General features: G+C 42.4%; 1 protein-coding gene across 3 annotated transcripts; it reads right to left on the bottom strand.

The window, feature by feature from the left end:
* Positions 1 to 6,190: 6,190 nt before the first annotated feature.
* hnrnpd (heterogeneous nuclear ribonucleoprotein D) lies at positions 6,191 to 15,319 on the bottom strand. 3 transcript variants are annotated; one of them, XR_015073293.1, is made up of 9 exons: positions 14,833 to 15,319; positions 11,641 to 11,809; positions 11,354 to 11,512; positions 9,593 to 9,724; positions 8,900 to 9,017; positions 8,663 to 8,815; positions 7,753 to 7,849; positions 7,337 to 7,443; positions 6,191 to 6,562 (listed from the first exon to the last, which is right to left on the bottom strand). XR_015073293.1 is itself a non-coding variant. In XM_085965061.1 (8 exons), the coding sequence occupies exons 1-7, from the start codon at positions 15,045 to 15,047 to the stop codon at positions 7,782 to 7,784; spliced, it is 1,014 nt and encodes a 337-aa protein (XP_085821187.1). In that variant the 5' UTR covers positions 15,048 to 15,319; the 3' UTR covers positions 6,191 to 6,562; positions 7,753 to 7,781. The 3 variants fall into 3 exon arrangements, 2 of the variants coding, with proteins under 2 accessions (XP_085821187.1, XP_085821195.1); XM_085965061.1 differs by lacking the exon at positions 7,337 to 7,443; XM_085965069.1 differs by lacking the exons at positions 7,337 to 7,443; positions 7,753 to 7,849.
* Positions 15,320 to 15,465: the final 146 nt, after the last annotated feature.

The raw sequence follows: 15,465 nt of genomic DNA, 5'->3' as shown, positions 1-15,465 counted from the left end.
CAAATCTCTGCCCACTTACTTAGCCTGTCTATGTCCCCTTGCAGGTTTTTTATGTCCTCCTCACTCACTACTTTCCCTCCCATCTTAGTATCATCTGCAAACTTTGATATGTTACACTCGGTCCCCTCCTCCAAATCGTTAATATAGATTGTAAAGAGTTGGGGACCCAGCACTGACCCCTGTGGAACACCACTGGTTACTGATTGCCAGTCCGAGAATGAACCATTTATCCCAACTCTCTGCCTTCTGTTAGATAGCCAATCCTCTATCCATGCCAGAATATTACCCCCAATCCCGTGATCTTTTATCTTAAGCAATAATCTTTTGTGTGGCACCTTGTCAAATGCCTTTTGGAAGTCTAAATACACTACGTCCACTGGTTCCCCTTTATCCACCCTATATGTTACTTCCTCAAAGAACTCCAGCAAATTTGTCAAACATGACTTCCCCTTCATAAAACCATGCTGACTTTGTCCTATTAAATTATGATTATCCAAATGTCCTGTTACTGTCTCCTTAATAATGGACTCCAATATTTTGCCTACCACAGATGTTAGGCTAACCTATAGGCCTATAGTTTCCAGCCTTCTGTCTACTGCCCTTTTTAAATAAGGGCATTACATTAGCAGTTTTCCAGTCTGCCGGGACCTTTGCTGAGTCCAGGGAGTTTTGGAAAATTATTACCAATGCATCCACAATCCATACCGCCACTTCCCTCAAGACCCTAGGATGTAAGCCATCAGGTCCAGGTGATTTATCCGCCTTGAGTCCCATTATTTTACCGAGTACCACTTCCTTAGTGATTTTGATCGTGTTTAGCTCCTCCCCCCCTATAGCCCCCTGTTTGTCCAGTGTTGGGATATTCTTAGTGTCTTCTACTGTAAAGACTGATACAAAGTATTCATTCAGTGTTTTTGCAATCTCCATATTTCCCACCATTAATTTCCCGGTCTCATCCTCTAAGGGACCAACATTTACTTTAGCCACCCTTTTTCTTTTTACATAACTATAAAAACTCTTACTATCTGTTTTTATATTTTTTGCTAATTTACTTTCATAATCTATCTTCCCTTTCTTAATCAATCTTTTTGTTATTTTTTGCTGTCTTTTAAAGTTTTCCCAATCCTCTATCCTCCCACTAGATTTGGCTACCTTATATGCCCTTGTTTTTAGTCGAATACTATCCTTAATTTCTTTGCTTAGCCACGGATGGCTGTCTTTTCTTTTACACCCTTTTCTTCTCAGTGGAATATATATTTTTTGGAAGTTGTAAAATAACTCCTTAAATGTACACCACTGATCATGTATCGTCTTACCCTTTAATCTATTTTCCCAATCCACTCTACTCAATTCCGCTCTCATACCTTCATAGTCTCCTTTATTCAAGCTTAGCACGCTTGTTTGAGATCCAACCTTCTCGCCCTCTAATTGAATATGGAATTCAACCATGTTATGGTTACTCATTCCAAGGGGATCCTTTACTAGGACATTTTTAATTAATCCTGTCTCGTTACACAGGACCAGATCTAAGGTTGCTTGCCCCCTGGTCGGTTCAGTTACATACTGCTCAAGAAACCCATCCCTAATACACTCAATGAACTCATCCTCAAGGCAGCCCTGCCCAATTTGATTTGTCCAATTAATATGATAGTTAAAATCCCCCATAATTATAGATGCTCCCTTATTACAAGCCTCAACTATTTCCTGATTGATACTCCGTCCAACAGAGTTGCAACTGTTCGGAGGCCTATAGACTACGCCCACTAGTGTTTTTTTCCCCTTATTATTCTTTACCGCCACCCAAACTGTTTCATTATCCTGATCTTTTGACCCAATATCATTTCTCTGTATTACAGTTATTCCTTCCTTTATTAACATAGCCACCCCACCTCCCCTTCCTTCTTGCCTGTCCTTCCTGATCGTTAAATAACCTGGTATGTTTAATTCCCAGGCATTGTCACCCTGCAGCCATGTTTCTGTAATGGCCACAAGATCATACCCATATGTAGTTATTTGTGCCATTAACTCGTCTATTTTGTTACGAATGCTACGTGCATTCAGATAGAGAACTTTCAAATATGTTTTGTGACACTTAGTTCCTGCTTTTGCCCTTTTTATTACTTTACCTTTTACTCCATACCTTCTGCCCCTTCCTGACACGCTCTGGTTTTTAATTTCCCCACTGCTACCTAAGTCTATGACCTTCTCTGTTGTCATTTTTATTATTTGCTCTCTAGGAACCGCCCCTCCACTAGTTAGTTTAAAGCCCTCTCTGCAGCCCTAGTTATATGATCCGCCAGGACTCTAGTCCCAGCACTGGCCAAGTGAAGCTCGTCCCAACGGAACAGCTCCCTCCTGCCCCAGTACTGGTGCCAGTGTCCCAGGAAGCAAAACCCATTTCTCCCACACCAGTCTTTGAGCCACACATTTAACTCTCTAATTTTATTTGTCCTAGCCAAATTCACTCGTGGCTCAGGTAATAATCCAGAGATTATTACCCTTGAGGTTCTGTTTTTTAATTTGACCCCTAGCTGCTCATACTCCTTTAACAGAACAGAACCGGCTTCCTAGTCCTATTTACGTCGTTTGTACCAACATGGACCATGACAACTGGATCCACCCCCTCCCACTGCAAGTTTCTTTCCAGCCCAGAGGAGATGTCCTTAACCCTGGCACCGGGTAGGCAACACAGCCTTCGGGACTCTCGCTCTCGGCTGCAGAGAACTCTATCTATCCCCCTAATAATACTATCCCCTACCACTACAACATTTCTATTTACTCCCCCCTCTTGAATGGCCCCCCGTTCCACAGTGCTGTGGCCAGGTTGCTCATCCTCCCTGCAGTCCCTGCTCCTGTCCCCACAGGGAGTAAGAACCTCGAACCTGTTGGTCAAGAGCAAGGGCTGCGGCTCCTCCAGCTCTACCTCCTGGATCCCCGTACCTGCCTCACTCGTAGTCACACCGTCCTGTCCCTGGGCTACATCTGAATTACTTAACTTCATAGGTGTGACCACCTCCTGATACACAGAGTCCAGGTACTTCTCCCCCTCCCTGATGTTTCGCAGTGTCTGAAGCTCAGACTCCAGCTCATCAACATGGAGCTGGAGTTCCTGTAGCAGCAGACACTTGTCACAGACATAATCACCGTGAGCCTCAATGGGGTTCACCGGCTCCCACATCTCGCAACAGTAACACATCACCTGCTCCATTCTATGTAATTAATTACATTTTTTATTGTTAGTTATGGACACCCTCTGCCTGATTTTAGATGCTAGTATCCCCTTTAATTAATTGGATTTAAATTAAATCAATCCCTCTAGTTACACCAGTTAAATGGTTTACCAAAAGTCACTCTGCACCAGAAAGGCCTTGGTACACCACAGCAACCTTAAAAACTATAAACCACAGACTTAAAGTTTTAAAACGAGAGAAATACTCCAACCAATCACCTACCTGTTTTGTGGTGACGTCACACCTTAAATACTTTTTACCTCTCTCCTTGCCTGAGATTGGAGATTGGTGAGGCCTACCTGAGCCTCTGGGGCCTCCTGTAGTCGCTCTGCTGCGTTGCTCCGCCGCCACCCGCTGCCGATGCCGCACTGAGGCCTACCTGAGCCTCTGGGGCCTCTAGTAGTCGCTCTGCCGCGCTGCTCCGCCTCCACCCACTGCAGATGCCGCACTGAGGCCTACCTGAGCCTCTGGGGCCTCTTGTAGTCGCTCTGCCGTGCTGCTCCGCCTCCACCCGCTGCCGATGCCGCACTGAGGCCTACCTGAGCCTCTAGTAGTTGCTGCAGTGCATCTTGTAGATGGTACACATTGCAGACAATGCAGGCAGTGAATGTTTAAGGTGGTAGATAGGGTGCCAATCAAGTGGGCTGCTTTGTCCTGGATGGTGTCAAGCTTCTTGAGTGTTGTTGGAGCTGCACTCATCCAGGCAAATGGAGAGTATTCCATCACACTCCTTACTTGTGCCTTGTAGATGGTGGAAAGGGTTTGGGGAGGCAGGTAAGACACTCACCACAGAACACCCAGCCTCTGACCTGCTCTTGTAGCCACAGTATTTATGTGGCTGGTCCAGTTGTTTTTGGTCAATGGTGACCCCCAAGATGCTGATAGTGGGAGATTCTACAATGGTAATGCCATTGACTGTCAAAAAGCGGTGGTTAGACTCTTGCTTGTTGGAGATAGGCGTTGCCTGGCACTTGTGGCACAAATATTACCTGCCACTTGTCAGCCCAAGTCTGAACATTGTCTAGGTCTTGTTGCATGCAGGCATGGATTGCTTCATTATGAGAACAGTTGGTTGCTTGATAACTATTAGGGAGAAGGAATCAGGCTTAGTAGCAATATCAACCTGTAGCCACTCAGCATCAAGAATTACAAAAAATAATTCAGATGTAAACCAGAGAACAACTCGTATTCCAATAAGACAGAAAAGAAAAATAAATGCATGGTAGAACCATACTTATCAGGATGACCCATTATGCAATAAATAGTCTATGTTAATTTGAGAATCGCACAGAAACTCCCATCCCTGAAAGTATGCATGCGATGTCAGGAGCCAGGTTTGGCTGAAGAGGCAAAAGTTTGAGCACAGTCATACCACTTGGCAGCAGCACTACCACCTTCAAGATGGAGTCAGGGGAGAAAATACAAGGCAAAAAGGTAATTTGATCATAAGCTTTCATGTTTTATGGTGCAACGTCTTCCATTTTGGCCAGTAAAGCAATATTTGATTTTCACCACCAGCTGCAAGGTACGTAAAATCTCAAACTTCATGTTAAGAGTAATTCCTTTCAGAACAAACGAGCATTTTCAACACTTGGCAAAATGTTGAAACATGGGCCAAGTACAGATGGTAGAGGGGAAGTTATGTGTACCAAGGTAGGAATGAAGAAACCAAGATAAGGTTTAATTTACTGTTGGCAACCCTGGGGGATTTCTGTAGTCCAGACAAGCCACTTTAAACATTACAGTTCACACCAGTGGCTAAAGAAATTCCTGTGGTGTATGTGCCTTTAAGAGCAATTATGGTGTATGTGCCTTTAAGAGCCCCAGGTGTGCGTAATGCCGGTAATTGCCACTTGGGCTATATAAGCCTGTGTATTGTGTATATCCTTTAGAACCCCCCCCACCCCTGCTTAGTAAATACCGATGAACCAACTCCTGTCTTAGCCCCATCCTGTACTTATAATCCATTGAATATGTATGCTGTTGCTCTGAGTTTCGGTTCCCAGATACTGGCTTTCGCGGGCTCACTGTCTTCAATCCACAAGCCTGTCTGGCTTGCAGTAACAGAAATAAAATGGTTCATAAACTGATCACCCCATGAGTCCAGTACAAATAACATTAACCGTCCTGGGAGAAGCAAAGCCGCTGCGTCTGTGCGCGTCGCCATTCCATTTCCACCATTCCTCCTGTCCGACAATCTTCAGCCCAACGCCCGGGCCTGCTCACCAGCCGCCCCTCCCGGGGCTCCTTCCGTGACCTTCTGCACCTGGTCTTCCCTGATGGTCACCCCTCCAGGTACTAACCAGGCCTGGCTCTGCTTAGTTGCTATGCTAATCTGTTCTGTTCTTTCCCAAATCTTTCAAATTTGAAAATGTGTAATTTACATTCTAGTTTAAAACTAGAATTTACCTGCATTCAACATTCCAATGTCTATTGTAAAGAAACAATTCTACATCCAAAGTGTCTCGAGTTGGCTAGAAACCATTTGAAATGCCATTCTTTCAAAAATTAGCTGGTGCCAGATATCAAAACCACCAAGTTTTACTTTTAGGGCTGCAGTTAAAAAACCATGTACCAAAAACAGTTATGAATGACATTAAATTTATCCAGGTGATTTTTTTTTTGTTTTTTTTGAAGAGCTGCTAAGGCCAGGAAAGAATTCCCCACATGGTGCAACATAGATATGAAAGTCCCAGGTTAATTGTTGGCCTGTATTGTATTAGCATATACTGATAGGACACTAGTGGTGAAAATTTGGTCTTATCCCTAGGATAGAGAACACCAAGGCCAAATTGCCTTCAGATAATCTATGAACCCCTCCTGGAAATGCACGAGTGAACATCTTAACCATGTTCCACTTATTATACCTCATTTTCCAAATAACCCACATGCATAACAATTACTGCTGCAGTAGAACCAAACAGTCAGAGGGGGTAAGGGAAGAAAATACACAAATGCTGTTTTTATTATACAAAAAGTGTTTTTTTATTAAAAAACCAACAATCCAATCGGTACTTGTACCATATCTAAATGTCATCACAATGAACTGAACACATATGCATCCAATGCAACAATCCATATGGGGGAGAAAATGTACAAAAAAAAGAAAAGCAGTTGGTCACATAGAAAAACACATCTACCAGATAATAAAATAATAAAAGCAGTATTTCTTAAATTCAAACTGAATTTGAGATGGGACTTGAGGCAGCAGTTCTTAGGGGGAAATGATACAGAACAAAAATGTATTTTAACAATTAAATGCTGCTTTTTATAGAGGCCTAAACACCACTTCCTATGAATCTTCTATCTGGAGTAAAATACTGTTCCTTCACCTAAAAGAAACCAAACAGAGAATGGATGTTGGAGATAGTCAGATTCAACAGATTAAATGATCAGCAAATCAAGTATCAGTATAAAAGATTTACAACAGTACTCAAATACCCACCCATATAAACCTAGAGTTTTAAATTCAATAGTTAATTCAGACATCCAAAATATTTACTATATACACACACATATATATATATATAAATATATAAAAACTATAGATAAATGCTTAATAGTCCATGAACTAAAAGTCCAGAGAAAAATGGAAAATGTGTACCCCAAATTGTGTTTCTATACCCATTACACAAGACAGTTGTATTATAATGGAACTTCAGGATCGCACTAATGTTAGCTCCAAAACAAACAGACCATTTACAAAGGTGTTCAAAATGTGGCGTGCAGTTGTAGTTTCCCCAAGCAGCTACCTAACAAATGTGTTCTACAAAAAGGTCGACTCCCTGCACCAGGAATTATCTGGGATTAGCACATGGACTATTTGCAATTACAACTACAGGACTATTAAATGGGGGGAGGGAGGAAAGCAAGCATTTAATAAACTGGATTTAGAAAATATATATTAAGACACTGGAAAAGTCCAAAGACAAGCTGTATCCATAGAAGAATGAATTATTCTGTAAGCAGTCGTATTTAACCATTACTGGGGCCTGTAAAAAATGCATTAAATTACATTAATATAATAAGCAAGAAATAAGTGAAGGCAAAGCTTGAAGTATCCATTTTATTTTAATGCTGATACAGGATGTTGGAAGAGACCATACCAAACGGCAGCATTCGAGAGCGCGAGCGTCTCGTACTCTGTCCGCATTGAGCGGGCCTGTGAGAATCGTGTGGTCAGGGTGACACATGGCCTGCAATGAAGTTCCCGCTGGCGGGTACAAACAAGGTATAATGTCAGAGTTAGCAGACAATGGTTTTCTTTTTTTGTCTTGATGTGTCCTTTATTTGTACCCATTAGCAGTACTTTACCTGTTTAAATTTACAAACTTGTTAAAAAGGGCAAAAGCCATAAAGCTTTATACAGCGTCTGCATTACAAAACTCCAAGAGTCACTACTTTGTTTTAAAAAAGCACTTGAGTGCTGTGAAATTTTTAAATATGTAAATTAATTATAAAAATATAATTTAACAAAAGTTAAATAATGTTAAAATGCAATTTAAATGAATAGCTAACATACCTGCTTCCAATGGGCTGCAGGGACAAATCTTAGTATGGTTTGTAGCTATTCTGATGACCTCCACGTCGTGGTGCTTTCCCATAACCACTCTGTTGATCTGTAACATTTTTAGCATTTACACAAGATGCTCAATGATCCATTTCACACTCAACCAAAAAATTCACAAATGTAGCCTGGAAAACTATTTGATTTTTTTTTCCAAAACCCTCTAATCAAAAAAGTTCTTCCTTCATCCTAGACAGGCTTTTTAAGATCAACTGATTGCTAATATCCATTTGGGTTATATGGGGTTATTTTTAAATCCATCAAGATCACAGCACAACAGCTATAGCATTACATCACTGGTCATGGATTTGCATCTCACCCATCAGTTTTTTATTTCTAAAGGGTACACATCTGAAACATCAACCTGTCTTCTCTTTCAAAGTTATGAATAATCTGCCTGATTCCAACATTCTGTTTTTATTTCAGACTTCCAGCATTTGCAGTTTAAAAAAAATTAATTTCATATTCAATGGGTTACGTTTTGCCAGTTCTTGGTCAGGCCTCTAAGTGGGAACAGTGCACTAATGCAGAGCACTCCTGCCACAAATGGGAAAGAGGGGCCCACAGCAGGAACTAGTAGGCCAGTTCCATCCCACAGGAGCGCACATCCTTATCAGCGGATCAGAGGCCCCCACCCCTTCAATGATTGCCCCACCCTCTGCAGGAAAAAAAGAAGCATGGAAGGGAGGAAGCAGCAGAAAAATTAAGATGGAACATGCATTTAATCCAGCCTTTGCATATCATGCCAATTTGTTTTTCAGGTCATGCAGTGTTCAAAAATGAAATAACAATTTTTAATTCTAAAGTTGAAAATTAAGAGTTCGTTGCATGCAATTGTGTAGGAAAAAGTTGAACGAGCACTTACTGCCATAGTCACCATATCCATAGTAGTTATTATAAGCAGGGTAATCATAGCCACCATAACCTCCATAGCCTTGGCTATTGTAGCCATAGTTATAGCTGCCATAGCCTTGATTCCAGTAGTTATTGTATCCTTGGTTCCAGTTCTGGCTTGGGGCTGAAAATTGTGTAATAAAGATTTTAATCAACTAAAAAAATCAACACAATTTAACCCTTCAAAAATATCAAAAATGCAGATTACCTCCTGCACCAGTCCCTCCTCCTCTCCCACGGCCTCGGCCTGCAAAAGTACCCCGAGCAACTCCCCACTGCTGCTGCTGCTGATAGACCTCCTTTGACATTGCCACCTTGATCTCACACTGTCAAATAAAATATAGTTTTAGATTTTCCCCCTACATTAATGTACGACAACTCCCAATTTGAAATAGGGTTCAAGAAACACTTAGAACTAGTCTATAGGAACCAACATACTTGCATATATATTGAAATCACAAATGATTAACAGCAGTACCCAAAAAACAGCACAACAGAAAAGCCAGACTGAAATAATTTAAGTGCAGAGATCCAGAATTAAGTTAGTCAACTAAACTGAATATATATGAAATTCTTCAAATATATAATCCACTGCCCATTCCATTTTGGAATGAGTCCCATGAGATTTGTTTTAAGCACCTAAAGCAGTGTAAACCAAAAGCACGATCAAAACCTTTGGTACATTGTCTTAGTGAAATCTAATGTCTAACAAGTGTTGGATTTTGACTTGTACAACCATTTGCTAGGGCATTTCAATTAAGTACTTCAATAAATGCACCTTAATGCCAACTCTGCAATATGCAATTAAAATGAACTCCATCCCAACCAAGCTAATCATCTTACTGCTACAAACTTCATATTACCAACAACACACATCTGGAATAATTTCACTATAACATACTTTGCTGAGTCCAACATTGTGGAACTTCTTTTCAAGAATCTTTTTAACTGGTTCCTCTTCCTTGAATGTTATGAAACAGAATCCACGCCTCTTATTTGTTTTGTTGTCCATAGGAAGTTCTATTGATTCCACCTAAAATTTAATAAGGCACCATTAATTTTCCATGTCCATGGTCTAATAAGCCATTTGCCAAAGCAGCATTAATATCCACACCACTGGACACATAACCCATTCATTCTACAGCAAAAACTGGAAAAAACATTTGCAACTACTAATTTGCAGGCCTCAAGCTTCAGTAGTCAGGGGCCACTGAAAAAGCCTGCAACATTAAAAGTCAGCTAAATAAGTGACCCCCTCCCCCATACAGTCAAGTCAGTAACCAATAAAAACAATGTTTGTGCATCCTCATGCACTCATTTCATTTACCTAAGCAATGCAACATATACATCTCATAATTCATGCACAATGGATATTTTGCTTATTAATCCTTCCCACTGATTTTTCCTCTTCTCTCCACCCACACCTATAAATTTTACACTGAAATAAATTGATCCAATTTATTTGTCTGATCTTCACAAGAGCAAACTAGCATGGATAGAGGATTGGTTAACGCACAGAAAACAGAGTAGGGATAAATGGGTCTTTTTCAGGTTGGCAGGCTGTAACTAGTGGGGCGGCACAAGGATCAGAGCTGGGGCCTCAGCTATTTACAATCTATATTAATGTTCTACATGAAGGGACCGAGTGTAATGTATCCAAGTTTGCTGATGATACAAAGCTAGGTGGGACAGTAAGCAGTGAGGAGAACACAAAGAGCCGGCAATGGGATATAGATAGACTAAGTCAGTGGGCAGTAAGGTGGCAGATGGAGTATAATGTAGGGAAATGTGAGGTTATTCACTTTGGTAGGAAGAATAGAAAAAACAGTATTTAAATAGTGAGAACCTTTTAAATGTTGGTGGTCAGAGAGATTTAGGTGTCCTCGTGCAAGAAACACAAAGTTAGCATGCAGGTACAGCAGGCAATAAGGAAGGCAAATGGCACGTTGGCTTTTATTATAAAGGGGGTTGGAGTACAAGAGTAAGGAAGTCTTGCTACAATTGTACAGGGCCTTGGTGAGACCACACCTGGAGTACTGTGCATAGTTTTGGTCTCCTTATCCAAGGAAGGATATACTTGCCTTGGAGGCAGTGCAAGGAAGGTTCACTAGATTGATTCCTGGGATGAGAGGGCTGTCCTATGATGAGAGATTGAGTAGATTGGGCCTGTACTCTCTGGAGTTTAGAAGCATGAGAGATGATCTCATTGAAACGTACAAGATTCTGAAGGGGATCGACAGGGTAGATGCCGAGAGGTTGTTTCCCCTGGCTGGAGAGTCTAGAACTAGGGGGCATAGTCTCAGGATAAGGGGTCGGCCATTTAAGACCAAGATGAGGAGGAATTTCTTTACTCAGAGGGTTGTGAATCTTTGGAATTCTCTGCCCCAGAGGGCTGTGGGTGCTGAGTCTTTGAGTATATTCAAGGCTGAGATAGATAGATTTTTGGACTCTAGGGGAATCAAGGGATATGGAGATCGGGCGGGAAAGTGGAATTGAGGTCAATGATCAGCCATGATCTTATTGAATGGCGGAGCAGGCTCGAGGGGCCGTATAGCCCACTCCTGCTCTTATTTCTATGTTAACCAGTAGACATATAGCTTTATCCAAAGAGACCACATATTTACCACACAATTAAACCTTCAAGAGGGTGTGATGTACGTACTTCCCCAAAAGCTCCAAAGTATTCCCTGATCTTCTCCTCGGCTGTATCAGGCGAAAGACCTCCTACAAATATCTTCTTTACGGGTTCCTTTTTCATTGCCTTGGCTTTTTTAGGATCAATTACCTTGCCATTCAATTTATGCTCCTTCTGTTCCATAACCTACATGGAAACAGGACAAAAATATTCAGAACATCACTCCAAGCAAACAAATACAAAAACTTTTCTTGAGCGGTTTTCTTCTGAACCCACTCTTTTTTTTTTAAGCCCATGATTTTATGATCAAATACCTTATCCACACTGTCAGCCTCTTTAAACAGGACAAATCCAAATCCTCTTGAACGCCCTGTAATGGGATCCAACTTTAATGTGCAATCTACCACCTCTCCAAATTTAGAGAAATAGTCCTTCAGATCTTTCTTTGTGGTATCCCAGCTGAGGCCACCCACAAACATTTTTCTGCAGAAACAGTAAAGTATATACACACATCAGTAGCCAAATCAAAACTTCAGCTGCCGCATACAGTAACCATGTCCCCTGGTGCACCTCCATCGAGTGCATGCAAAAAGCTACTCAGTGGACACACATTAGGCAATTTTATTTTCAAGTCAACAGTATAGATGCACAAGATAGATTAAGGCATTGTAAATTTACTGTACAGTTCTCCAAAACAATCAAAATGCAAGTCTATACCATGGCCATGAGACTGAACTCCAGCCAAGAATCCTAGATTTCTCAACGAAAAGTCTCTAATTGGACAGTTTATTTGGCTCAGGGCTTTATGAGACCCATTCGAAGAAAATGGCATCTAAAGAGTCATCCCTGGCAATCAGTCATAGAATCACCAAGTCTTACAAAGTCAGTAAAAAAAAAACATCTCATTTACCAGCAGTTTGGACAGTGCTCTGGAGTATTCTATATGTAATGCACATTAATAGGAGACTACATATAGAGCCACTGAAATTTTCAACTGAGGTTGGTTTTCTTGCTTGCAAGACAATTTTGGTTGGATCACGCTGGGATTAATGGCAAGCAAGATACTACATGGACCCAAGTGCACACTTGTGCTGGAGGCAATGTCAATTGGATGACACCAGTGACAATAAAGCTAACCAAAATTAAAATGAGCAACGAGGCCTTAAAGGTCCAGTCTTCGGCTTAAGAGTACTGGCTTTAAACATACTAAAAACAAGTTTTGTTCTACACCTACTGTGTCCGATTGACATCAGACCAAAAATACACAATAAATATTTGCAATGAATAGGCTCAGTATGGATTCCTACAATCTCCAACACAATTTTAGATTGCCTTCCGAGGCTTGGCAGCAAAACCAAGAAAATTGCACTTTAAGGAAAGTCGCAAATGTAATTTTACAGCTAACGCATTCTAATAGTTCTGCCCACCCGCTGTCCCCAATATTGATAGTGAGGGTGGAAAATCTGTATGAGTGGGCTTTCTCTCCTAATATTGATGTGCTGCTGGCTAAGATACTACAGGCAGTACACCCTGTCCAGATGGCCATTTTTATATGCAAGCCTCACAGGGAATGTCAACAGCCTTTCTGACAACAACCAATTCCAATCCTGACTTTAAACACTTGTTCAGACTTTAACAAAGGAGTAAAGGATCAGGAGGTGAGAAACAGGCTGATTTTATCTCCCTCTCCTCAGACAACAGGACCTACTGGAACATGCTAACTGCTACCCTGTCTGAGAAAAGCTAACTTACTGAACACTAGGGATATTACCAGTGTCATGCCTGGCCCGTGTGCATGAGTATAGTGGCTCATTTTCCCACTAGCCTATTAGGGGAGTTAGTGCAGTTCCAAAAGCTTGGGGATGGAGATTTTTCTTCAACCCTCGATGTAAAAAAATCCAAGACATTGAATTGGGCACTCCCAAATACCACACTGAAGAGATACACAACCTTTTTCTAATGGCAGCAACCAGCCACATTTTGAAGAATCTAACGCAGTGCTCCAGGATAATGGGAACACCAGGCAGACTAGAAAGATACCATTGCTGAATATCAAGACTCATTCCACAGGCATCCAGATCGGCAAGGATAACTTGGGGGACCAACCAAAAAGCAGCTTTTGTCTTTACAAAGCCAGTTTAAGGATCACCACAACTTCCAAATTATGCACCTTTGATTATTTAAGGAAATCATTCATATTTGTGAGTGAAAGATTAACATTGCAGCAAGTAAACGCTAGACCACTAGTTGAAAGTCAATAGCTCATCAAAATCTTTACACAATGTTCAATATATTAGTTACAGGTAAGGTGTCTGGGTATTACTGGACATTTTTACAAAAACTTCATTGATATCTGCATCCTGAATATTTTACAGCCTCAGATGATCAGCTGTCTATTAGAACCAGAATAGTTAATGCTGTAAACAAAAATCAAGACAAGTTGCCACCACAACAACCACTGTTACATGTCATCAGGAATAGTCATGGTAATCAAATGGCCAGTTTAGCCAGTACTATAAAGTAAAACCACAGGAACTGAAGTTAAAAAAAGAAACAGCATTACCAAACTCATTTCCTGACAAAAGGACGTTTACATTCTGAAAATTACAAGTATATTATCCAAAAGCCACCCACTCACAATTAACAAAATAAAGTGAAAATATTTCCCGCCACCGATTTACACAAGCAGTTTAAGACAGCATTGAAACAGCAAAAAATGTTCAAAAACGATCCACTCCTACCTTGTAATAGCCCGTTAAGAAAATACCTAACCGCGGAAGAAAAAGCACATGGGAGGGGGATTTGAACCGGAAATCTACACAAGCATACGTGGAATCATTTTAATCTACCGTGTGTTGGTTACCGAACAGACGTGAACAACGTGACCCGTTGACTTACAAATAAAAGGATTGGGATGAATGGAGAATAGCGCGGGTGAAAGCAGCGGCTCTGGCGCTGCTTCCCTTCCCCCTCCTCCCGCCACTTGCTCAATGGGCCTCCCCAGCCCTCGATACTCTTCCCAACATGCGGCACTTTTTTTTTACAATGAAGACAGCCTTCGGGCGGCAGCTTTCAACCGCAGCACAGGATTTGAGAAAAGGCAAATCAAAAGCACCTTTTATTATTTAATTTTCAAAGTTTGAAGCAGGACTGCGGTTGATTGGTGTAATTTATTCATTTTTATTTTTAAATTAGAAACTTGCAATTTTGAAAACCTTTACCCCCGCCTTCTTCCAACGGTTGCTCGGATTCCCGGCACCATAAAAGGCTAGGTTAAATGGAGCGCTAAAGCGATTTAAGACCAAAAGCTCCTCCAAGGACATTCCTGCCCTTTTTATCTGCTGCTGCCCACGGAGTGTGAGCTCGGGCCCCTGGAACCAGCCACCGTGCGCATTGCCGCTCCCCGCCTGCACCGCTGGGCCTGCAGCCTCGCATTTAGCATTTCAAGGCACTGCATTTATTGATCTATTTCGCAAGCGTATTTGAAAGGCCCCGCGGCTCCTCACCCTTCGTCCTCTTCCGTTTTACTGGCGTCGATCTTGGCCCCCTCGGTCTCGGTGACTGCCACCGACCCGTCGCCGCCCTCGGTCGGTTTGGCCTCCAACGCTGGATCGGTTATGCCAGCCGCCGCCGCCCCCGTCTCGGCAGCTGCCGCCATCTCTTCCAGGCCTTGCTCGGCAGCCTCGGCCTCCACCTCGGAGAACTGCACCGCCTCCGACATCACTCCGCACCCGGGAACCCGCTGCACCGCCCGCCGCCGCCGCCCTGATCAAAAGGGGAAAAAACACACAGCCGACACCGGACTCACCGAATAATCGAGCCCCGCGCGCGGTACCACCTCCGGACCTTAAAATGTACGTTGCTGTTTTTAAAAAAAACCCGCGGGAGCCCCGGTGGTGAGTGAAGTTTCTCTGCCCGCGCCTACACACACGGCTGGAGGGAGAGCTGCCGCGCACGCTCTTCTCTTTAAATAATGGCGTCCTCACAAAATGGCCGCCGCGGCCGGGGCCAAGGCCCAAGTCAATCACGTGAGCTCGGGCGGCAACCAATCGGAGCTTCGGAAGAGCCGGCGCCCCGGTGGGGGAGGGGGGTGGGAGGCTGGAATGTTACCAAAGAGAGCCCATTCAGCCGGCCCTGTG

This window comes from Somniosus microcephalus, chromosome 2 (assembly GCF_052327205.1).
Source record: "Somniosus microcephalus isolate GS21.2 chromosome 2, FLI_Smic_1.0, whole genome shotgun sequence".
Lineage (NCBI taxonomy): Eukaryota > Metazoa > Chordata > Chondrichthyes > Squaliformes > Somniosidae > Somniosus > Somniosus microcephalus.
Note: the sequence above shows the minus strand (reverse complement) of the source record. Positions and strands in the feature narration are given on the sequence as shown.

Coding starts and splice junctions, on each gene's coding strand:
- hnrnpd (XM_085965061.1), bottom strand. CDS start 15,047: ATGTCGGAGGCGGTGCAGTTCTCCGAGGTGGAGGCCGAGGCTGCCGAG. Junction 9,725..11,353: donor ACTTTGGAGCTTTTGGGGAA/GTACGTACATCA, acceptor ATTAAATTTTAG/GTGGAATCAATAGAACTTCC. Junction 8,816..8,899: donor AGGAGGGACTGGTGCAGGAG/GTAATCTGCATT, acceptor CACAATTTTCAG/CCCCAAGCCAGAACTGGAAC.